This window comes from Corvus hawaiiensis, chromosome 5 (assembly GCF_020740725.1).
Source record: "Corvus hawaiiensis isolate bCorHaw1 chromosome 5, bCorHaw1.pri.cur, whole genome shotgun sequence".
NCBI classification, from domain to species: Eukaryota; Metazoa; Chordata; class Aves; order Passeriformes; family Corvidae; genus Corvus; species Corvus hawaiiensis.
Genome location: NC_063217.1, coordinates 73,819,816 through 73,842,406, shown reverse-complemented (window position 1 = coordinate 73,842,406; position 22,591 = coordinate 73,819,816). Strand labels below are relative to the sequence as shown.

Here is a 22,591-nt window from a genome sequence, read left to right as displayed (position 1 = left end):
CTGTTGTCTGGAGGCAATGATCCCAAATCTCAAGGCTTTATTCCAGGCTCCGACTGAGACGTGATATGTCATATGATTAGCATCTTTCATATTTACAAGAGTAGTGCGGGCTGCCAGTCTTTAGAGAAAGGCGAGAGAAAGAAGGGGCATATGCTGAAATGGATTTAGCATTTGAAAGAGAGAAAAGAGAGCGGATAAATACACTTAAACGAGGATTTAGTTTTACTCCCGTTGAGTTCTAATGGCTTGTTGATTGAGATTTTAGGGAGCTGGGACAGAGGTGTCAGCAGTAATTTAAAGGCGCTATTCAGCCCTCCCCCGGCGGAAGGAGCCGGCGCTGCCCCTCAGGGCGGAGCGGTGCTGCGGCCGCTGTGGCGGGCTGGCGGGAGGGGCGCATCACCGCCAGGGCGGCTCCCTCCGCCGCGCGCGCGGCGCCATCTGGCGGCGGCGGGACCCGCGGGGGACTGAGGCACCCGGGATCAGGAAAATTGGGAAGCAAATGGGGAATTCCCGGTGTCTGGCACCTGTCAGAAGGGACACCACCGCAGCACTGCTCACAAGCACCGTCCAGCCTAGCCTTGAGCACTTACAGGCATAGGGCAGCCACAGCTCCTCTGGGCAACCTGTGCCAGTGCCTCACTACTACCCTCACAGCAAAGAATTTATCCCTAATATCGAGCTAAACCTGTCCTCTGGCAGGTGAAGACATTCCCCCTTGTCCTGTCACTCCATGCCCTTGTGACAAGTTGCTCTGCAGCTCTCTTGAAGCCCCTGTAGGCACTGGAAGGGGCTTAAGGTTTTCCCAAGAGCTTGGGAAGGGGCCTTTTAATTGTTTTAGCCGAAGCTCCTTCCTGGATGTGACCTACCTGTAAATATGGAAGGTGACAGAATTGTTCTGAAGTACCATATTGTTTAATCCGAAGAACAATGAAATATCACTAAAACAATTAGCTACATTGTAAGGATAAAAGAATGTCACTTCTCAAGCAGCTAAAGTCACTCTATTTATGGTTATCAACCAAATGAAGTCACTTTATTCATTTTTACTCACATAAACACAAGTATCAGTGTTCTTTAAGCAGAAGTGTCAGTGCACTGAGATCCAAAAAAAATATCCCACGTTAAATAAATACTAGATTAGCAATAGCTCTGGTAATTTTTACAGACAAGCAGTTAATATTTTGTTCACAAAATCAACACCTATTTTATTTTTCCTTTTTCTTACTCAGTTCTTCTTCCTGCCAATTCTCCGAGTAAGACTTGAGAATGTCATTTAGCTGCTGCTCGCACTGGCTTGCATGTTGTAATCCATTTTCCCATCCTAAAAGCAGCAATAAACAGGATAATTACGTCTCTCTTTACAGCATCCATCATGGAATCAGCCCCTGGCAATGCCACCATCTATTTCCCCAAGAGGACTAACTGGCTGTGATATTTCTGCTTGGAAAATGGTTCTTTGGAATCCAGTCACTAACAAGATGCTTTCTTTGATGTCAGCCAAGCAGGTAAGGTCCCATTACTGGATAAAAAGAGTTTGCAGGTAAAGCTGCAAACATGCAACTTGCACATTCTTGCATTTTCCTGCGATGTATTAGATACTCTGTGTAGTATTAAAAATTAGAGTTTATATGTAATGAATGTAGTGGTTGCTCTAGTGTACATACCAGATATTTTATATGTTATTACACATATAATGTATATAAAACTTAAAGTGTATTATACATAGTCTAATTAAAGAAAATGAGGCGCACAATTTCAAAAACCCCCGAAAAGGAACTTACTACCTTTGCAGTGATGAATTACTCTTCCCCACAGCTTGTTCCTGCTCAGACAGGCCAGACTTCCCACAATCAGCAGGTGCCTCTTTGCCCTCGTTAGTGCCACGTTCATCCTCTTCTCCGAGTCTATGAACCCAAAGTGCCTTGTCCTGACACACGACAGGACGATGATTTCCCTCTCAGCGCCTTGGAACGCGTCCACCGTGGACACCTGGACAGGCTTGACTTCAAAAGCCTCAGAGTGAACCCCACTGAGCAAATTTTGAATCTGTGGGCAAAGAAACAGGGAAGGGGATGAGATTGGCTACTCAGTGTACAAGTACATTTAAGAAAACTGCTTTATTGATTTTTATTATTGATTTATTATACAAACCTTATACATCTGTGATTTATAAAGGGTAATCACACCAATAGCAGCTCCTTCTATTCCACTTGCAATCAGAGACTGGATGAGCTTGACTGTAAAATGAGCTTCTGCCATGTTATAAAAGCTGTTGTCTCTTTCAATCTGGAAAGAGGGAAAAAGATTCCCAAATTAGTTCACACCAACAATGTAAAAAGAAGTGGAATGGAGGAAAAACTACAATATTGACTTCTTATGTAAGAAGTATAAAAGAAGTGTTGAGCAACTTACTTGCTCCATGCCATGAACGCTATAAAAGCACAGTGTGGGAAGCCATTCCAATAAAGGAGTCCTGTCCTCCTCAGAAATCCCATCTATGAGGTTCCCTTCATAGAACAGCTCGTTGGCGATGGCACTGAGGGCAGGGTGACAGCGGTACTGTGTCCGGAGAAGTATTGGGTTATGTCCCTAAAGAACGAGGATAGAGACATTAGGACTGGGAAGTGGGAAGTGTTCACATGGATGGAACTTGGAGCAACCTGGTCTAGTGGAAGGTGTCCCTGTTTATGGCAGGGGGGTTGGATTAGGTGACCTTTGAGGTCCCTTCCACCCCAAACCATTCTGTGATTTTATGATATCTTGCAATGCTGAAACACTGATCCTCTGACAGCCGAACCAGAATTCCCCTAGTGACTTCAGTGGACCTACAATTCCACTCTCCACCTTTTCCAAAGGTGTGTTTAGCAGCACCCACCATTAAGCAGAGCCGATCAAAGAGAGTCTGCTCCAATCCCTGCTCATGAACACTCTCAGACCCTTGAACAGTTGGTGGCAGTTGCTTGGGGTCTCCAACAAGGACAAGCTTTTCACACTGAAACCTAAATAAGAATGTGAAAAAACAAGGAAAGAAAAGTGTTCTAAAAAGGATGTTAAACTGTTCATAACCAAAGCGTGTGCTGTGTTTCTGGATCACATTGCTTCCCATCAGCCTCCCTTCTCCACCCCAGTTTAATAACACCTAAGGGCAGGCCTCAATGTGAAATCACTCTTTTTGCTCTCTGAGGCGAGACCTCAGGGTTCATGTCCTTGAAAAGGTGTGGAGTTTGGCACTATTTGGAGCCTGTGTCCCTGCTGAAGCCCCACAGGAAGGCTGTACCTGGCGATGGGAAGGAGAGAAGCAGGTTCAGTCATCTGACTGCACTCATCCAGCATCACCACAGGAAACCTCAGCGTGTTCAGACAAGGGAAGGGGCAGGCAGCACACGTCACTCCAACCACTTTCACCTTCCATGAGCAAGGAGAAAATGGGTAGGCAAAAAGTTATGATCATTTCAAAGTTAAGATCATTTCAAAGTTCATCTCTGTGCAGCACATCTCCTCTGTGCAGGAGAATACACCTAAATTTATTTTTAGAAATAAGACACTAAGCTACACCTGTGGAATCAAACCTAACATTCACTTTATTTTTCAAAACCAGGAGAGAGGATTCCCAGTTTCCATTTGCTGTGCCCTGTGGATAAGACACAGCAAATCCCTGCTTTCCCATCTCATCTCTTTGACTGTACCTGTTGCAGAATAGTTTTATTGGTCCCCAGTTTATGCTGCTCAATGCTCTTCCTGACATATATTTTTTCAGCTGGAGTCAAATCTTCTTTCATGAGAGCAAGCAGCTCTTTCAACTGCTCATTTTCATTTCCTGACCCTGCATGTAAACTTCAAAGAAGATTTTGTAATATACATTACAGTAACTGAAAATAGCAGTTCTTGGAAAAAGAATCATACTTTATACATAACATCACTTTACAACAATGTGCTAACATACCCCAAATTGCTTCAGATCCCTCAAAGAGGTTTTCTTACCTATGGGGAAGAATTGCTTTCGTGATTTTCCTTATACTTCCCACTCTTATAAAATCCTCAAATCCCAGATCGAGCAGACTTTAAAGAAAGAGATGATAAAAATTACAGAAATGGAAAAAAGAAATATTGAAAACTTTAAAAGTGGTTTCAAAAGACACATCAGAACACGGAGGAACACAAACTTTGTTGATTAACGGGATGAAGTACCTCAGTAATTCAAGAAAATCAAAATAAATGACCTCATCATGATTTGCCTCAAAAATGCTTAATGCCTTGATGATTCCCCCCTCATAGTCTTCCACATGTATCTTCCCTTCCTTTTTCCTTCCAAACCTTGAGTTTTTTATTTCATGTTAACTTCATGCTGAATTTTCATAAATCTGATTCTCTCTGCCGCTCCTTCCCCTACTGCTACATCTCAAAGATTCCTGAGCAGTATTACTTTGTCATGATGCATTTTAATAGTAAATTTGATGAGAGTAAAGCCTAATATTGGTCTTCTGTAAATGTTTTGTGTAGCTTTCATTCTCTGAACTGTGCAAAAGAGCTGAGATAAAATTAAAGCCTGTGTGCGGCACTTTTTAGGGAAAGAAATCAATGTTTTTGATGTGTTTTACAGGAAATACCAACGCAATTATCACCACCATGCAAGTGCATTATTATAATTTTTGGAAGAAGAGTCCGTAAAAACCTCAGTAACCCACCCCAGCAGTATCCTGTCCACAGCAACGTTGGTGGAAGAAGCAATGAGAAGTTTCCATGGAGTTGCCCTTGGACCCTGCACAGCTTCACTGCTTTCAAAGAGCTGCACGAGGAACAAGATCACCACAGACAGCAGGTAGCTCTTGCCAGCTCCAAAAACACCTGGTATTTTGGAAGAAAAAGCCCAAGTTATGAGTGCAAATTTCCTAGAAAGTTTGAATCAATTGCTTTAACTTCAGTTATGCTGTGATTCCGTAAAAACATTGCATGGGCTTGCTTCAGCAGCTCCCAGTATCCAGGGGTAACCAGTTACCTTACACTTACAAAAACATGATAAACACATGATAAGAAGTGTTTTTAATATGAAAAGAAAGAAGCAGAAGACACTAAATAACTCTGATTTTGTGTATAGATATTTCTAGGAAAAACCTCTTATGCTTCTGTGAAATCCTGCAAAAGGCAGAATGAAAACTTAAGGAGCAAAAGCTCTGTGCTGACAGAATGGATGTATTAATGTCAAGGTCATTATCAGAGGGGCTGATTCTGGCATTTCATCTTAATGGCATGTCACATTAATCAGCATTTTTGCAAAGATGCTATAGCAGCAAATGTCACAATTCTGGGCTGTGTACCACGTATGATTGTGATGGGCAAGCTCTGATGTCCTTCCCCTGATTTGAGGTTTTCACAGGAGGTCATCATCTGGGCTATGTGAATCAATGAAGTTGCTTGGTCTGGGTTCAGGGAGAACCTTTGGATCATCTCTTCAGCCACTCCCATTGCCACTTCAGAGCTCACAGGGCCAGACGTCATTGAGCGTTTCAGGCTCATGGCAGGCGGAGTAAATTTCCTTTTGTTCACTCTTTTCGTAGTGTTTTCAGAATTAAAATTCCTAAGAAACCAAAAAATAGCCAAAAGGTGTGATATGGTATCATTTGTATCTCGTGGTTCTGATATTTCTGCTGAACTGCTGCTGCTTTATGACCTGCTCACAGTACCACAGAACAGTAACTCACATTTTCAGGAGATATGGGATTAGTGGTAACGTGGATGGATTGAAGTGCTCCTCCATGTTTCTTAAGGCTGCCACCTCACCACTGGCATTACAAACCAGCAAGGCATGAACACACACTGGAAATGCCACAGAAAAATAAAACGAGAAAGAAATTAAATGAGCCGAAATTTCAAAGCAGCTAAATAAATGAATTATAAAATGCCAAAAGAGTAATTAAGTGATTCTATCTCCTTCATTAACAAAACAAAACAACCCCAAAGCTTTAGCTTTATTCAACAGCAAAACCAAGAAACTTTTGCAGAATGACAGAGTTAATACATGGCTTTTTATATGAATATAAATTTTCCAGTGAGTTGTTTGAGATTTCTGTATTTTGTTTTTCAAGGACAGTAAAAGCATATTCCCATTACTTACACTCTGACAGTCAATTTGCACTGTATATTATATTATATAATTTACTACTTTCTTTATATTATTCTCATTTCTTCCCCACCCATTTGGAATTTACCAGCTACTTTGCAGGTTTAATTGTGTTACCTACTGTATTCTAATTATATATTCAAACATACAAGGAAAAAAAATACTGTGAATTAAATCACGTGCAAGATTTGAGAAATTCTAAACTCATCCTTCATGGCTGGCTGGATTTTTCCATAGTTGTTTCCCACAGTTCTGAATGATTTGCTGTGGAACTCACTGCTTGATCTCCAGTTGGAGGGACTGTAGCCTTTCAGTGGTAGCAATTCTATTTCATTGTTGGAGGATGGTCCAAAGAAAGCACTGCTTGCAATGAAAGTATCGATGGGATCAAAGTTCAGAGTCTTTGAAACAACCCAGATGTCATCTGCCAAAAAAACCACAGAGTCCTCATAAGCTTCTCCTACTGCCACCCTTTAAATCTGATGTTTAAGATGTGCTTACCTTTGCTGTAGAGAGAAGAATGCTCCTTTCTGCTTAGTTTCAGGTATAATTTGGCTTTGGAGTCACCATCAAAGCTGGCAGGTGTATTCATAAATTTCCTGAACTTACTATACCGCTGTGTTGGAATTTCAAAGGCTTTCCTGGGAAATTGTAATTTTTAAAAAAAAAAAAAAGTATGTAAACAGTCGACATATTTTAGATTCAGCACCAAAAATAAGAAACCTCCACAGATTGGACCAAGTGGTTGTACATCATCTTCCATTAACAAGTTTTAAATACATTTATCTTGACTGCAAAATTCCCTCATATTCAGACACAATTAAATTGTTTCCTCTACAGTTTAACAGCACAGAATAGCCTTTGAGATGACTTCTGGCATTAAAATTAGAATCTTGTAGAGAATAAATCAAATTCTCTGACTGGTGATTAAATGAACAATAATTCAAATGTAACAGTTGTAACATTTGATGAAATTGCTGGTCAGCAGTTTTGATTCTTGCTAAAAAGAAATACCATTGCTATCAATATTTTTCCTTCACTAATTTGGCTCTTGCATTTCTTCACAGAAAGAAATCTTTACTCTTCAAATATAATGAAAACGTGCTAAATGCTGCTGAAATCCCAAGCTAGTGGAATATTTATAGTCCCTGAATTCACACAGCACTTGAGAGAAGTGCACAGCATTTCAGGATACCTCACCAAAAGCTGACATTCCTCATAGACAGCAATCTTTTGACTCCTGAGGTATGTCCCAATACTTTTTGTATCATGGAGCACTGCGCTCGGTCTGGATTTTGTCTGTGTGGGATTCACATCTTCAATCCACTTGAAAAAGGAACACTGCTCAGCTTTTGGGGCATCACAGGCATAGAACAAACGACCCTGCAAGGGAAGGGAGGGGAAAAAAAAGTCCATGAGCACTAAAACAAGCAAGAAGAAAAGAGAAAGCAGTGGACCAACACTTTCACCCCAGAAGTGTAAAAACACAAGGAATAAACAGCACCTTGTTTTGACCTTCTTTTTTAACCATCACCAGCTTAGCAGGGTGCATGTGGTTGCAGAGTGGAGCGCAGCTTCCTTGGCTCTGGCTTTGCCTGTCCTTCACTGTAGTGTAAAATGATATATCCACTTTGGAGAGGGCATTGTGCAGTCTCTGGGCCAACTCAAACAGCATTACATTCAATTGCTCTTGGTAAGGAAAGGAGAACAACAGAATCATTAGCACAGCCTTAAAATGCTTACACAGGTACACAACACTCAAACAAGTCTATTTTCATTGGAAGATTTCCATCCCAAATCAAAATATTTAATCTGAATTATAAAATAAACCATATGACCTGCAAAATCCACTTATTGGAAAAACTTAGGGGGAAAAAAAAGCTTAGGAATCTTAAGACAGGAAAACTGCAGGAGGTTACATAGTTGAACAGAAGTGTACTGTCCTTTTGATTTGTCTTTGCAATGTTGGGGAGTACATGGAATCTTTGGGTATAGACTGAATATATTTCAGTATATATATAAAAAATCAAATGTACCCTGTTGTTCTAATGCGCAATGCTTAAAAATGACAGCATTTCACAGAGCACAGTGTGAGACTTACCTGTCAGAGCAGCTTTAAAAACCTGTTTGTATTGAGTGTGAGACTGAAACACAGCTGGGATGGAAATCTTTCTTTTAGGAAGATTAGCATGTTTCACTTTATCCGCAGGAGGAAAAGACAACTCAGAAATTGTTATGTCCTAAAAAGACCCAGGAAAAGAAAGCATTAAAAACTGCAAGGCCTTGAATGAGACAAATTTTGCAGATTCGTAAAAATACATTTCCCTAGAGCTTGGGCTGCCATTTAGGATGCACCATGAGATTAAAATTTGCCCCTTGCCAAACAGCCTGCATTTATAATAATACAGATAATACTTCCAAAGGCTTTAAAGAAAACTGTGTAGTTCAAAATCATGTTTTTCACCACTAGGCATGGGAAAGGAGCACATAAACCCCATTTTAAACACCATTTTTGCACAGAAATCAATTAATTATAACTGTCTTCATAAGGTTTTTAAGTCCAGTATTTATGGATTTTACATATATATATATATACACATATATATTTGTATAAAAACACATACGATGTGTATACCAGTGTATTTATGAAATATATTAGTTATTTCCTCACCTCTACTTCACACAAATACTGTACTGGACAGACAGTATTAAAGAACCAAAAAACATTAAAATAAAGGGAAAAGCCAACATTTTCTTCAACTCTCAAAACCATCTGACAACTTTAAAAACCTGACTTGTGGTTGGTTTGGAGTTTCCCCCCAATTTACTCCATTTGTCTACTGGTCACAAACAGCTGTGCTAAATTTTTAGGTGCTTATTCAAAGCCATAACTTGACTTTTACACAACTACAACGGAAGGAATTGATAATATTTTGAAGTCAGAGATGATGCCTTGAAGCAAAAAGAGGTGTTCATTAAAATGATGCTCATACCACAATTAAGGAAAGCCCTTCGTGCACACAATTTCTTACTAATTACAGATGACAAAACAGCCCAACAGCTTTTCTTTCATCTTCCTGCCATCAACATTCAGATTAAAAATTTAAATCTGGCACTGTGTGTGCCAAGGAATTACCTTTACAAAGCATTAGTCACAGGACTTTAAAAAATACATGTTTTTCCGTCACTAGTGGTAGCAACATTGCATCATACTGATAACGCCTTGCAGGAAATCAGATAAATGCAGTCACTTTGGCCAGAGAAATGTGTTTGTGTCAGTGATAGCTGTGTTTGCTTGAACAGTTACACACCTGGCTGTCTGCTGTTCCACTGTGGCAGCTCAGGTGACTCAACACCTTTTGTGTGGCTGCAGCCAAAGGTGTCTGCCTTAAGTGCAGGGAAAGTACCTTCCCCTCTGAAACCAGATCTGGGTGGCTGCTGTTTGCACAGCGTTCCCCAGCTGAGCTCCTGGCTGGCAGCAGCAGTGCAGAGCTGGGAGCACTTGGATTCATGGCTCTGCCCTCTCCTGTGTCACCCGGCAGCATTCTGAGGACACTCTGGGCACAGATGTCATCATTCTCTTCCCCGTCAGCGCTGTTTTCAGGGATCAGATCTCTCTGAGCACTGTTTTGATACTTCAGCCACTTGCTTTGTCTGTGTTGGGCAGTCAGATTAGGGAGCACTGGTGGTACAGATCCCCTTTGTCTGTCTTCTGTGTACTCCCCAAACACAGAGGTTTCGTAACTCCTGTCCTCGGGGCCAGGAGCACTCCAAGGAAATGCCACTGACTCGCTGCACAAATTGCCTCCTGAAGAGCCCAAAGATCGCTGGACCTCCTCGCTCTCAGTGGGGTAAAACACGTCAGGAGTCTCCTCGGTGACAGGAAGAGAGACAAAAGGAGTTCGTGGTTTTACCATCGGCTTCAATCTTGGGAGGCTGCATTCCTCTGGAGAGCTGGATTTCTCCCGGGCTGTGGGCAAATTACAGCTTACTTCTAGCACCTAGGGATGGCACTTCAGGTGTACAAAAAGATAAGGAAGGAATTCTAAGTTCTTCCTTTTACATCCTGTCTTCTAACTGGGAAGCTCTCTGGATTGTGCCCGTGCAGTATTACACTAAAACTCCAAACACCATGATGGATTTTGTGTGATTCTTTTAATCAATTTTAATTATTTTAAATCCCCATATTCAGAACACATTATATAGCCACTCTGTATAAAAGACTGTTATTTAACATGGCTGTGTTTTGGAGGTTATTAATCTGATGTCACTGACAGCTGCCAACTAGAAAACACCCAGTTTAACATTTGCTGCTTTTTCCAAAAGATAACCCACAAAACTATGAATTAATATTAAATAATGCAGATTAGTAAGCTCTTAGTACCAAAAAGCATCCTTTTGACTAAATTAACTATCAATAGTTACAGTCATTGATAGGTGTCAAATGAAGTGGGTCAAAGGACAGCTGAATATGGAAGACAACGAAAAGTACGTAAATAAAAACCTAAATATGATTTAGAAGCTTAGCTTACAGCCTTTTTGCCCCCAAATCAGAAGCTGATTTTTTAAAATAAAACTAAATCCCTCTACTGAAGTCTCTTTTAGGAGAATATAATTGGCAAAGTAACTGTCTATGATAGCCCAATTTGTTGTGCTTCAAGCATGCTCAGAGATTTTCCAGCTAAAACAGTGTGAAGTGCCAGTATAAACTGTAAATTCTTACTGAAAAAAAAATCTGGGAGTTCTGGTTCACTTGGTAAGAACCCATGTGTCAGGGGCTCCCAGATGTCTCCAATAGTCTCCTCATTTCCTGAAGCTGGAGAAACTGTAGAGTCTGGATCAAGTGGGGAAGTCAGTGCTGATGAAATCTACAGGGGAAGAATTAACATGTCCAGTGAATGACTGGGAAAAACCCCTGATTACAGCTCTTTTCACCACTATTCCCTCTCTCGTGATTCTAAACAACTGAAACGTCTCTCAGAGTTGAGCTAAAACATCTTCAAAAATAAGAAATTGCCGCGAGCACACAGGAAATAAAACCAAAACTATCTGCAAGAGACAGTCAATCCAGACCTTGCCAGGTTCCCAGGCAGTCCGCTGGGCTTGTCTCAGGTCAGAGTGTGAGGGTGAGCCTGACATTGTCCATGGTGGCACTTCAGGATACACATCCAATGCCAGTGCTAGGAAAAACAGATGAAGCACTGAAGTCATGCAGAAATTTTGAGGCCAATCACTGCCCTTCTTCTTTTACTTTCACTTACAGGATTCATTTATTCCTGGCTCTTCAATAGCATCAGGCTTCATTTGAAAATTCCCTTCTCTGATAACATCAACATCATCGTTATGAAGGCTCCTGGAACCTGGAGACTTTATGAAAAAAAACCCATAAGCAAAAGCTTGTTAGAAATTAAACTGTTTATCTTCTTTTTTTCAAAGTGCAGCTGATCACAGGAGCAGAAAATACCAAGTCACACATTACGAAGCTCTATGGCAAAGGTAAGTAAAAATAATTGATTTTGCTATGATTGTAGCAGTCTAAAAATGAACTATTTTCTATCCTAAATTGACAGGATACTTTCTTGCACTAAGGTTAGTACAAATAACTAAACAAAAAAATGTTTTACCTGTCTGAAGCCATAAAGGTCATAATTCCTCGAAAAGAGGGGTGAGAAAAATGTCTCAGCTGCAAAGTCCATGTTCTCCAGGTGCTGCTGCCATCCTAGCTGGGAGCATGGAGCTCTCAACATGACCTCACTAGCTGCTGATCCTTTCACTTGGTGCCCTTGGAAGGCAACAGGCTACACAAGGCATTGGAATTATCACTAACAGGAAGTGAAAACTGCTCTGCAACTATCTACATAGGTACTTTGTGTACATGCAACAAAAACAATCTGGTGGGAACTGCAGAAGAGAAACAAAAAAGTCTGGGTTTTTTTCCTTGTAATTTGAGTTTAAAACACTCCCTGGGGAACTTCCCACAGTGAACTGTACTAAAAATTATGAGAACTGGTTAAAATTTTATTAGGACTTATTGTAATATATTATAATTAGCAAACCATTTAACTGAAATTTAGGAAACACTGTTAATTATACTTCAGTTCCACAGAAACGGTACCTTTGGTTGCCAGTCAGATGTCCCAGGGTCTCTTTGGGCTGCTGCTATTGGTACAATATATGCCTCTGTCTTCTGTAATAAACTGTCCACACAGTTGGGCTGCATAGAAAAGTATCAGAACCTAATTAGTCTAACAATTTAATAACCATTTAAAGTGAAAATTTAGGCTAAGAAATGTCTTGTATTTATACAAAGGAAGCAGTTTCAGTTACAGCCTTTTTATTTGGAAGCCAGGACCATCCATGACAGGATAAGAAACTATATTTGCTTTTCAAACAGGACAGGAAAAAAAGAAAGATTTGATCTAAAATCTTTCTTTAAGCTTTAGATGGATTGAAAAAGAAAAAGGGCTGTTAATAGCACTAGATAAAAATCAATGTAAATCATCAAACACAAACAGTTGTCCCAGTGTATTTCAACCTGAATGCTAAAATTCCAAGGAAAGCCATGTATTTAAAATGACAGTGAAAAAAAATAGGTGGTAAAAGATGGAGTAGGGAAGGAGAAGTAAGTACCAGACATATTAATGGAATATTAAACATTACTAAATACTAAAATTTGCATTATGTTTCTTGTTATACATGAGGCCTCCTGAATATTGGCAAGAGGACATCCTCTGTTTATTACCAGCTTCAGAAACAATGCCTCTAAGCAATTTGTAGCTCAACCTCTATGGTTCCATAAACCAAGAATTTTATTCCAGGAGCCAGGTGGAAAATGAATTTATCTTGTACAGATAAATATATGTAGTCAAAAACTGGTTACCATAAGGCCAGGAGAATCAAAGTATGAACAGGAAGATGCCTGTAAACTTTCTGAGTAAGGCATTTCTGTAAACTCTTTTGTAGCTACAAGAGATGGAAAAGCACAGTGAGTTACAGTCAACAGTCTGGATTTTTTTAATTGAAAACATCTGAATATTTACTGGTCTTGCAAACCTTACCCATGCAATGAATTGCACAGTTAGGATTTAACTGAATGAGAGCAAACAGAGACAGACATGGAGCTCACAATGTTGCTTTACACAGTAAAAATTGCACAAGGGAACCTACATAAACATCATTCCAAGAGCATTTCTAAATATGAGGAGAAATGAGAGTACAGAAGTCAAACAGCTACAGCCATACAGAATTCACTTTAAAATACAAGCTGACAGAACCTTCATCCTTCTCAAGGGGTTCAAGTGTCTCCTTAGAAGCCTCTGTTTCACAGAACACGCTGTTACTTTCCTCCATCTTTTGCAAGCTCTCTAATGCTGTGCTATGCTGAGTCAAAGCTCTCAGAAGAGCGATATCATTCACCAAATCTGGGAGACCTGAGGAATTCTCAGCCACTGCTGTGCACTTCAGGCAATCCACCCCTGTTGTTTCACCTTTGTAAGCTTCAGGAGATGCATTTTCCAACTCAGTGTCTCCTACTGCTGTTTCCTCTGGAGATGAATAACCTGTTCCTAAAGGATCTGATTTTTGTGACAAAGCCAGCAGAGGGCTACCTGGTTTAATGTCATCACTCTTAGTACCCCAGAAGTGCTCTGAGCCAACATCTGGGGATTCCATGCACCCAAACTGTGTAACTCCTTCCTCAGTCTTTTTGTCCATGGCAGAAATCATTCTGCTGGGAGAAATACCTGGAATACTTCCAGTTGCCTCAAACACACTGGTTTCAGGGTGACATTCATTAACATTGGTGTCACCAGGCAAGAGATCAGAGTGCTGGTTTCTTATCCATAATGTGCCACTAATGGTGAGTGCTGCACAGCCATCCAGATACTCCTCATTGTTTGTGGCTTCAAAACTTGATTGACTCTCATTGATCTCTTTTATGTTGTGTCCATCACTTAAAAGTTCCACTTCAGTTGTGGTCTGGTTTGCAGAGTCTTCTGCAGTTCTCCTGGCATCACTGTCACAAAGCTGCGGTGGTGTACCCCCATCTCCATCAAAACTTGAACATTTGACTTCATTTTTGCTGTGTGTCTCTACTTCACAGCAAGAATGAAGCCTCGAGGCAGCATCTTGTGCTACATCTTCTCCCTGTAGGCAACCTGGGCTCTGTGAAGGCGTGTCTCCCTCAGCGAGCTCCTTCACTTCTCTTTCACACATGTCTTCATTGTCTGTGTCATTAAAATCGAAAGTCTCCATTAGGCTAAAGTTAACCTCCATCAGCTCCTCATCTGAACTACAGTCTTTGCCATGCAAACTGAACACCTCCTTCACAACTCCAGCTTCTGTCAATGTCACATCCCCAGAGAGCTCCGGGTCACTAGACACTCCCTCTGAATTTTGTCTTGGATGAAGCTCATTCTGCATCTCTACAGATAAATTCTCTCTAAGCTTGTCAGTCCCTGAATGCTGCTCCCTGTATCCAAAGGGATTGTTTTCAAAGGTGGTTGGACTTGCTGAACGTGAAATGTCACCTGAGGATGGAACAAACTGACTGTCACTCATTCTACTTACGGTGCACTCAGGTAGGAAGCAACTATCAGTGTCGCAGTGATCTTGTAAACCTTGTCTTAAATTATTTACCTTTTTGTCTTGTCTCTGTCCTGTGACTTCTTCAGCACCAGGTTGTTTAGTTGAATTTGGAAGCATTTCAGCATTCCAGTCCTTTTTATCACTTCCAGCGCCCTGCGTAAAAGGCAGGCGCTGAGTATCTGGAATAAGTCCGTTGGCAGGGTTGCCTGAAAAAGCTGCTAGGACAGGGCTTTTTTTGTCATATAAATCGGCATTTTCTGCTGTCTGAAACGTGGAAAGACAACCTGTGACTCCAGATGTTTGCTCTCTGTGTCCTTGCGCTGGTTTAGACTTCAGGAGAGCAATTATCTGTGCTGTGCTCCTGATGTGGTGGGACACTGCCCTGGGACCAGTGGGCCCAGTAAGGAGAGGGGATTCTGTCTTCACAACAAATTGATCAGAGTTTTCCTTCTCTGTCTCCTCACAGCTGTCAGTAAATGGAGTTGAAAGCAGGGAGGACACAGACATGTGTTCTCTGCCTCTGTCCTTACATCCCTCTTCCTGAAAGCCTGCAGAGGGATTTGTTTCTGCATCCTTCTTGCGAATCGTAGAGAATAATGGAGAGCTGATATAAAACTGGGATGGAAAACTCCCTTGGCACTGCTTAGATAAAGGCAACACTGTTGGTTTTTCTTCATCTTCCACTGCTGGTATTTTCTTCTCAACTTGGCGTGGCCCTTGGAACCCCTAGGAGACAAATTTTAAATTAATCCACGTTATGTAATCGAATGTTGAAAATGGGGCACACTCCATGAACTATATTCTGACCAAATGGCCTGAAAATATATTCTGATCAAATCCAAATGGGGATTCCACAGGTGCATAGAAAAAACCTCAAGCCCTTGTGATTCTTACTTCAGGCTCAGCAACAGCAATCCTGCTAAACCAAATTTCCTAAGTGTGGAAAAAACACCTACAGGGGACACATTCTGGATTACAGCTCAATTAAAAAAAAAAGAAAAAAAGAGCAGGAAGAAATGATGTATATATTTACCATTCATGAGAATATGTGTCCCTTGTGTTTTAAAATACATGTAAATACGAGACATAAAAACTTGGAACAAAAACGCACCGTAAACTTCCTTTTCAAGCCAACAGGGAGATGTCTCGGGGGCAGAAGACTGGGTTTTACACCATTTCTATCCACTGCTGGAGTTTCTGCTTTCCTTGGCTGATCTTCAGAAGGCTTTTCACTCACTTTGACTGCTTCAACTGTGATTAAATATCGCTCACTTTCTAAATCATCTCCAGGAGTCACCTGGAAAGGAGAGTGCAGCAGTGTGTACATAATAGTACTATATAAGAAACAATAATATATATATAATTATTTTATATAAATATAGTCTTTCAAGTACTTACATGTAAAAAATGCAGGTACTTACACCTACTGTATCATAGATGCCATATAATACTTTTACTTATATATATATTCTAAAAAGCATTAGCACTTAGCTTCAATGATTTTTTCACATATCACTGTAATACACTGTTTCTACCCCAAAGGAAGAAAAATCCCATGAAACCTTCTGCAGAAACAGTAAGATTTATCAATAAATAGAAGCTGTTTTCCCTTTCAATTATTTGCACTGTAGCAGAATTTTATACCAACAACAAGAAAAATTACTATTTTAGCTACCAAACAAGTTAAGTTTGAAATTTTTCCTGAAAGACAAACCACAATCAGATATAAAAATAACAACTCCGAACAAAATATACCTGAGATTTTATAAAAATACTCTCCAGACATTGTCCCTTATCATCAAACAAGGTAGCCTGCAATATAAAAATAAGATTTTAAACAACCAGTTATTTCACAGATCAACTAGACTGCCACTGGCAGTCCAGCAGTAGCAGATGATATTAAATCCAACAGTGTTAAGTCTGAATTTTCACCTGATTTCTGCCAGTTCTAACCTTCAGAATTCCATCTTGCCATGTTTTTGATTTTTTCATCTTTTGGTGAGTGTATAATACCTGTTTTAAATAGGTAAAATGTTGAAAAAGTAACAAGTAAGAAAATGTTCAAATACTTCAGCAGCTCCAGTCTTTAAAGTTATTCCTACTTAATTGTACAGAGTGTTAAAAATCACTCACAGTAAATTCTTGAGAGGCCATTGTTTTGGCAACACAGTCATCCAACACCTTATTTCACAGATATCCACATCTTCCCACAGCCTGAGAGACAGGGAAACGTTCAGGATGCACCAGAACTGTGAAGGAAAGGTATGGACAAAAAATTACTTCTCTTTTCCCCTCAAAAGAAAAGAGTTAGATGAAAGACAGTATCGAACCAGTAGATATCAAATCAGGGGTAAAGCTGCTGTGGGCATTTTAAAGAGAAACCTCAAAACCAATCAACAGACTGCTGGTAACAAAAATCGCTTTTTTTAATAGATGTCAAGATATTTTCTAGCTTTTATGCGAATTCATTTGTTTAAATGAATGGCCGGCAATTCTCAATACTCTTATTCGGAATTACCTGAATTAAAAATTTACTTGCAGAAAAAAACCCAAAAGAAAACCAGAGAAGCCGTCACCAGAAGGATTTTGTCACAGGTGCGGAGTTGGTCACGCATGTTTAACTCATGCAAAAAATAACTGACTCTCCAAACCAGCCCCCCGTGAAGCCAAACCTCTTTGCATATTTAAAGCTAGACCGCAGTAAATTTTAAAATAAAATTCTATATACTCTGGATTAGGAAGAAACAGTTTATATGACGAAAAGGGAAAAGATTCGCGCTGTTTCCTATGGCTGTCGCCTCCTTGGGTGCTTCATAAGGTGAAACTCCCTGGAAACGGCCACCGCTTTTAGGACAGAGTTATTCCTCGAGTTGTTAGAGCAGTTGGATGAATGCGAACGCTTAGAATGAGTGCCGAGGGAATGCCACGGGCACTGGGACGCGCCGAACACACGGACACGCCGCTGTCAAACCCGCTGCCTCCACACAGCCCCCTCCCAGCCCTTCATTCACCAGCACTCCCTTCAGCGCCAGCGCCGCCTCCCAGGGCGGTGCCCCGAGGGACCGCCACCGTAGCCCCCGCCACTCCCGGGGGGCCGGGCGCACTCCCCGATCCTACCCAGCGGCTCCGGGATCGGGATCACGGTGACAGCCGCAGCCTTTCCGAACTTCCCGCCGCAGCGCCCCGCCTGACGTCACGGCGCCGCGACGCCCCGCGAGGAGGAAGTCACGTGCCCCCAAAGCCGGGCGCGCCCCCGACGCCGGCGCGCACGCGCGGGCGCCGCCGCGGGGCTTTTTTTTTTTCCCCCCTTGGAAAGGGGGGGAGCGGGCAGCGCGTCGTGCCGGGATTGACGGGGACGGTGGTAGAGCCGGAGCCGCGGAGGAGCCGGGCGGAGCTGTGCCGGTGTCGCCGCGGCGGCGGCGGCAGGTCAGTGGCCGGGGAGGGGCTATGGGTTTGCCGGTTGCAGCGGCGGCGGCGGCGGCGCGGACAGGGGGCGCTGTCGCCCCCTCCGCGGCTTTCCCGCCGCCCGCGCGCAGCTTCCCCCCTGAGCCCCCCGCGCGCTCCCCTCACGGCCGGGGCGGGGGGGCTGCGTCGGTCCCCTCGGGTCATCGCTCCCCGCCGGCATCGCACTGTAACCTTTGCCCGGCCTTTGCCCGCCCCGGGCATCCTCTTCTCCCGGTGCCCGCTGCTCCCGACGCGTGTGGCGCCTTCCTGAGGGCTCGTCACCGCCCCCGGGCGCTGAGGTGGCTTTGCCCGCAAGTGATGCGCAGGTGACTCTGCGTCCAGCAGCTCTGCTGCTTGTTCAGTTCTTTAATCACCTGCTTTTCCCAGCAGGGAAGAACCAGAAATTAGTTCTCAGATCACAAAATTCAGCTGTGTTTCTTGAGGGTGAGATATGGTGAGGTAAAGGAGCTGGGCTGCCCTTTTGGGCAGAGTCTGCTGCTGGCATATATTTTATTTATAACCGCATAATCGCTCGTGTTGGGAAAAGACCTCTGAGATCGAGTCCAACCTTTGACCGATCACCACCTTGTCAACCAGACCATGGCACTAAGTCCCGTGTCCAGTCTTGGAACACAAATAAATCCACTCTGCCCCTCCTGGGATGACAGAGGGAAGGGCACAACTGGCACACAGGGATGTGTCTCCCTGTGTGTGCGAACAGCCTTAACACTCATCACTGTCAAGCTTTTTCTGTTTCTGGCACACTAGTTTCATGAATATATTAAATGCCTTACAACTGCGTTTAAAATGATGTATTTGTTTCATTGCTTATAACGGGAGAGGAAAAGAAGAAGGTTCTCTGGGTTTGGGTTAAGAAATTTGTGCTGGACCCCATCTAGTAACTCCTGTCCTTTGTTACCTCACTTTGCATAGAGAGAAGTTTCAGGGCAGGGCAGGAACTTCACTGCTGCAGCGCTGCCTGTGTCTATATTGGTGTAAAACTGTTACAGGATGTGTCTTTTTAAGTAGTTCCAGGTTTGCTGATTACTTGCATTTATTCTGCGGTACCTGCCTAGGGCTGCCACTGACTGTACAGAAACATTTTCATAGTATATAAAGTATTTTCAATTCTTCTTTTTTCTCCCCCACGCCCTGTTGCCCCATTTTACTTTTTAAAATGCCCCAAGGAAACAAACATTTGCATCAGTGCTTAAAAGAATAAAGTGTATTTTATATCTGCACCCTGTTGTTTCTAGACCTTGGATTACTGTTGAATTTGATTATGTTTTCTAGATTTTGATCATAACAGAAATTGGGGTTGGATATGGGTTAACAGGGGCATCTTTAATTTTTATCGAGCCTAGATAAGTTTCTATAGATGGGTGTGGAGCTGTGTTATTTTGATTTACATTATCGTTGCTTTCCTAAAGTTCCTTCCCCATGTTTAATTATCCCTCCTTCTTCTGGTTTCACTCTGGCACACAGAGGCACTGCGATTTTATTTCTTTTAAGGAGATCTTTTACTTTATCAGTGTGAAGTTTTGAGCCTGCTTTTGCTTTCCTCTGATTTTAATTGTTTATCAGAGCAGTGCTGGCAGTGTGAGAATTGACATGTGAAAAATACAAATTGTCTTGCAGCCGGGCATAGGGAGGTTGCTACATTAATTACTTGCATTTTCGTGTACATATTAATAGGTGATATTTGCTCTGACTCTGGAGGAGCTTGCAGTACAAAGTAATTTTCTCAAAGCTTCATTCCTAAAGCACAAAGTGAGGGGGAAGCCCGGAATGCAGCTTGCAGCTGTTTTTATTCTAACTTGAATGAGAACCCCTCTTCTGGGAAGGAAGTCCCAGAGCTGGGAGACTCAACTTAAAACAAAGCTGTGCTGTCCATGAGCCACACTAATATGTTGGTGTGGTCCCTTAATGCTGTTCAGTCACTACAAGTATCCCATCATGATGTTTTACGTTTATGGTGCACCGCCGTGTTAGCCCTCAGCTAAGCAGCGTATTGTCTGCTGGTTATGAATATAAAAAACCTGCTGAAGGGCTTGAGTGGAGCTTGAACTTGCTGAGCAGTTTTACCTGGCTTATCTTTCCAAGGTAACTGCTGACCTTTCACTATCTTGAGTCGTCAGCTCACAGCGGGGGAGAAACTGATCTCCGGCTGAGGAAGCCTGATTTGCACAATAATTTGGGGACCATTTCCATTTCGCCATCCTGTTGTCGAGGTGGGCTTCCTCTCTGATGGCTGAGCTCACGTTTCGCTCTCTGCTGCCTTGGCAGAGAGCTGAGAAGTCTTTCATATGGTGATTGCGACATTAATTACTTTAATTTTTGTGTTAATTTAATTTTCCAAAAGCTGTCTGCTTCTGGCAGCGTTGCTTTGTTTTGCTCGTGTGAAATGAGGTACTGAAGTGGTGACTGGCAGTTTTCAGCTACAGCGAATCGAAATGTGAACAAAAGAGATGGATTGATGCATTAAAAAGGTTTTATATTTTTCAAGATGAATCTGTGTATTAAGTCACTTGCTTCTAGTTAGTATTTATTTTTCAGGGGCCTCATTCTGACAGACCTTGGTTTGCCATTAAAATCAGAGACCCTTTACTGAATTACTGCTCTTGGGCAGGGCCTTGGCAGATGATGGAGTGAGTGGTTTGCATTTTTGACATAATAAAGACAAATTTTTAAAAACAAACTGTACTATTGTCTGCCGTGATCAGGGTTAGTTTCTGAAGCGTGTAGTGCTCCTGGGTTTGTTGTGTGATCTTTCTAATGGTTTGTGCTAGGAGTTAGGGGGAGTGGGGAAAAAAATATGTATCTTTTTAATTCTTAGAAAAATGCGTTTATGAGGAGGGAAATTAGCTGCTTTTCAGCTTTAGTTGTTGTGGACTTCTTTTAGCAAGTAGCTTGCTTTTCTGGTAACAGGGCAAAAGATTGAACAAGAATATTTACTCCTTAAAATAAGACTTTTTGTTTTTTTTAAGATTATATTTATCTCTCCTTTGACAGAATGACAGGAATGGAGACTGAAACGACAAGAGACAAAGCCATGGAAGAAGAAAGCACTGAGCAGAAAAAGGAAAGAGAGAAGAAGAAGAGGTCAAGAGTTAAACAGGTGCTGGCAGATATAGCCAAGCAAGTGGATTTCTGGTTTGGTGATGTTAATCTCCACAAAGACAGATTTCTCCGAGAACAAATAGAGAAGTCCAGAGATGGGTGTAAGTTTATATTCAGCATATTTCAGTGAACAGTTTAGCTTCACTTTGTTCTTCCCTGTATTGCTGGTAACAGTGACAAGTTATTTTGAGGTGCATGTCTTCTCCTGGGAAAGGCAAGAGTTTCATGCTGCAAATCGGCATCAGCAGCTCAGGAGGCAGAACTAGTACTAGATTTTAAAAACTTTGTGCTCTTTCTCTTCTCCTGCCACATTAGCCCTAAGTTAAGGACATCTGCCAGGGTAGAAATGACTGTTTGGGAGACCTGGTTTTCTTTTTCCATTTTTGTATAATTTCAAGAACAAGCCATGAAACGAGTCATTTTGCCCTCAGAGGTACTGTACTTGTTTTGCAGGGTAGATACATGCAGAAATTAAAATTTCACTCGAATTTGTTGTTAGGCATAGGTACTTTTTTCATGTTTTCTCTCAAAGTTTGATAAGAAATTCTATATATGCTTGTAGGGTTACTGTGAGTCTCTTCAGACAATTTTTCGTGTGATTGGTTGGACTTTTCTAAGGGCCCCCTTAAATAATTAATAAAGTAATAAATAACTAAAACTTACCCTACATTTTCTAGAGATACTAGAGATGTCTAGATGTTTATTAAGACTGGTGCTACATAATTTTTTGTCAAGGTTTTAGAGGCATGACTCTTGCAAGTGAAGTGCAAGCAGGGGCTCTTTGTGTTGGCAGCACTGGGTTAAATACTCAATAGAGTACTTGAAGGAGGGGCATGTTTTCAATGCAAATTGTTTTTGTGCTGTAAAACTATGGGGGGGTGGGGGGGGTCTCGTCCTTTCTCTTCAAAGACAGCAGTTATCAGTGGGGAGGTAAAAGAACAAAATTCCTTTGATAAAGGTTAGCACAAAAGAAAATTAAATTTATGTGTACTTGAAACTTGAATTTTGACGGTAAAAATTTTCTGTGAATCCTTGGCTAAATACTGTGCTTAGAACTTGCAGTTTGTTTCGCAAGAAAACTAGTGGAATAGAAGACATCACCTGATTTCATAATTGCACTTTCTTCCACCCTAGATGTTGACATATCACTTCTTGTTTCTTTCAACAAAATGAAAAAATTGACTACTGACGGCAAGCTGATCGCTCGGGCAGTTAAAAGTTCATCTGTTGTAGAGGTATTTAACATCTCACCTTTCTGTATTGGCTGGTGCTGGAAAAGCAAGCAATAATCTCATGGATAATGCTTATTTCTCCCTACTTTTA

At 41.7% G+C, this 22,591-nt stretch overlaps 2 protein-coding genes across 5 annotated transcripts in view; one reads left to right on the top strand and one right to left on the bottom strand.

Annotated features, from left to right (window-relative positions):
- Window positions 1–1,004: 1,004 nt before the first annotated feature.
- On the bottom strand, window positions 1,005–16,929 carry ZGRF1 (zinc finger GRF-type containing 1). 4 transcript variants are annotated; one of them, XM_048303688.1, is made up of 28 exons: window positions 16,838–16,929; window positions 16,637–16,717; window positions 16,460–16,516; window positions 15,816–16,001; window positions 13,393–15,430; window positions 12,999–13,081; window positions 12,234–12,332; window positions 11,743–11,916; window positions 11,380–11,485; window positions 11,192–11,298; window positions 10,842–10,986; window positions 9,430–10,088; window positions 8,220–8,358; window positions 7,623–7,807; window positions 7,314–7,501; window positions 6,620–6,759; window positions 6,396–6,542; window positions 5,700–5,814; window positions 5,316–5,575; window positions 4,686–4,845; window positions 3,982–4,059; window positions 3,687–3,834; window positions 3,278–3,405; window positions 2,876–2,999; window positions 2,413–2,589; window positions 2,152–2,286; window positions 1,785–2,046; window positions 1,005–1,321 (listed from the first exon to the last, which is right to left on the bottom strand). In XM_048303688.1, the coding sequence occupies exons 1-28, from the start codon at window positions 16,856–16,858 to the stop codon at window positions 1,206–1,208; spliced, it is 6,258 nt and encodes a 2,085-aa protein (XP_048159645.1). In that variant the 5' UTR covers window positions 16,859–16,929; the 3' UTR covers window positions 1,005–1,205. The 4 variants fall into 4 exon arrangements, with proteins under 4 accessions (XP_048159645.1, XP_048159646.1, XP_048159647.1 ...); XM_048303689.1 differs by lacking the exon at window positions 11,743–11,916; XM_048303690.1 differs by lacking the exon at window positions 12,999–13,081 and having other exon boundaries at window positions 14,756–15,430.
- LARP7 (La ribonucleoprotein 7, transcriptional regulator) overlaps window positions 16,887–22,591 on the top strand; it is a 23,799-nt gene continuing 18,094 nt past the window's right edge. Inside the window, exons 1-3 of the mRNA XM_048303701.1 lie at window positions 16,887–16,966; window positions 21,161–21,369; window positions 22,403–22,503. Of these exons, the coding sequence (XP_048159658.1) occupies window positions 21,162–21,369; window positions 22,403–22,503 (309 nt within the window). The 5' untranslated portion in view covers window positions 16,887–16,966; window position 21,161. The remainder of the gene's footprint in view (window positions 16,967–21,160; window positions 21,370–22,402; window positions 22,504–22,591) is intronic.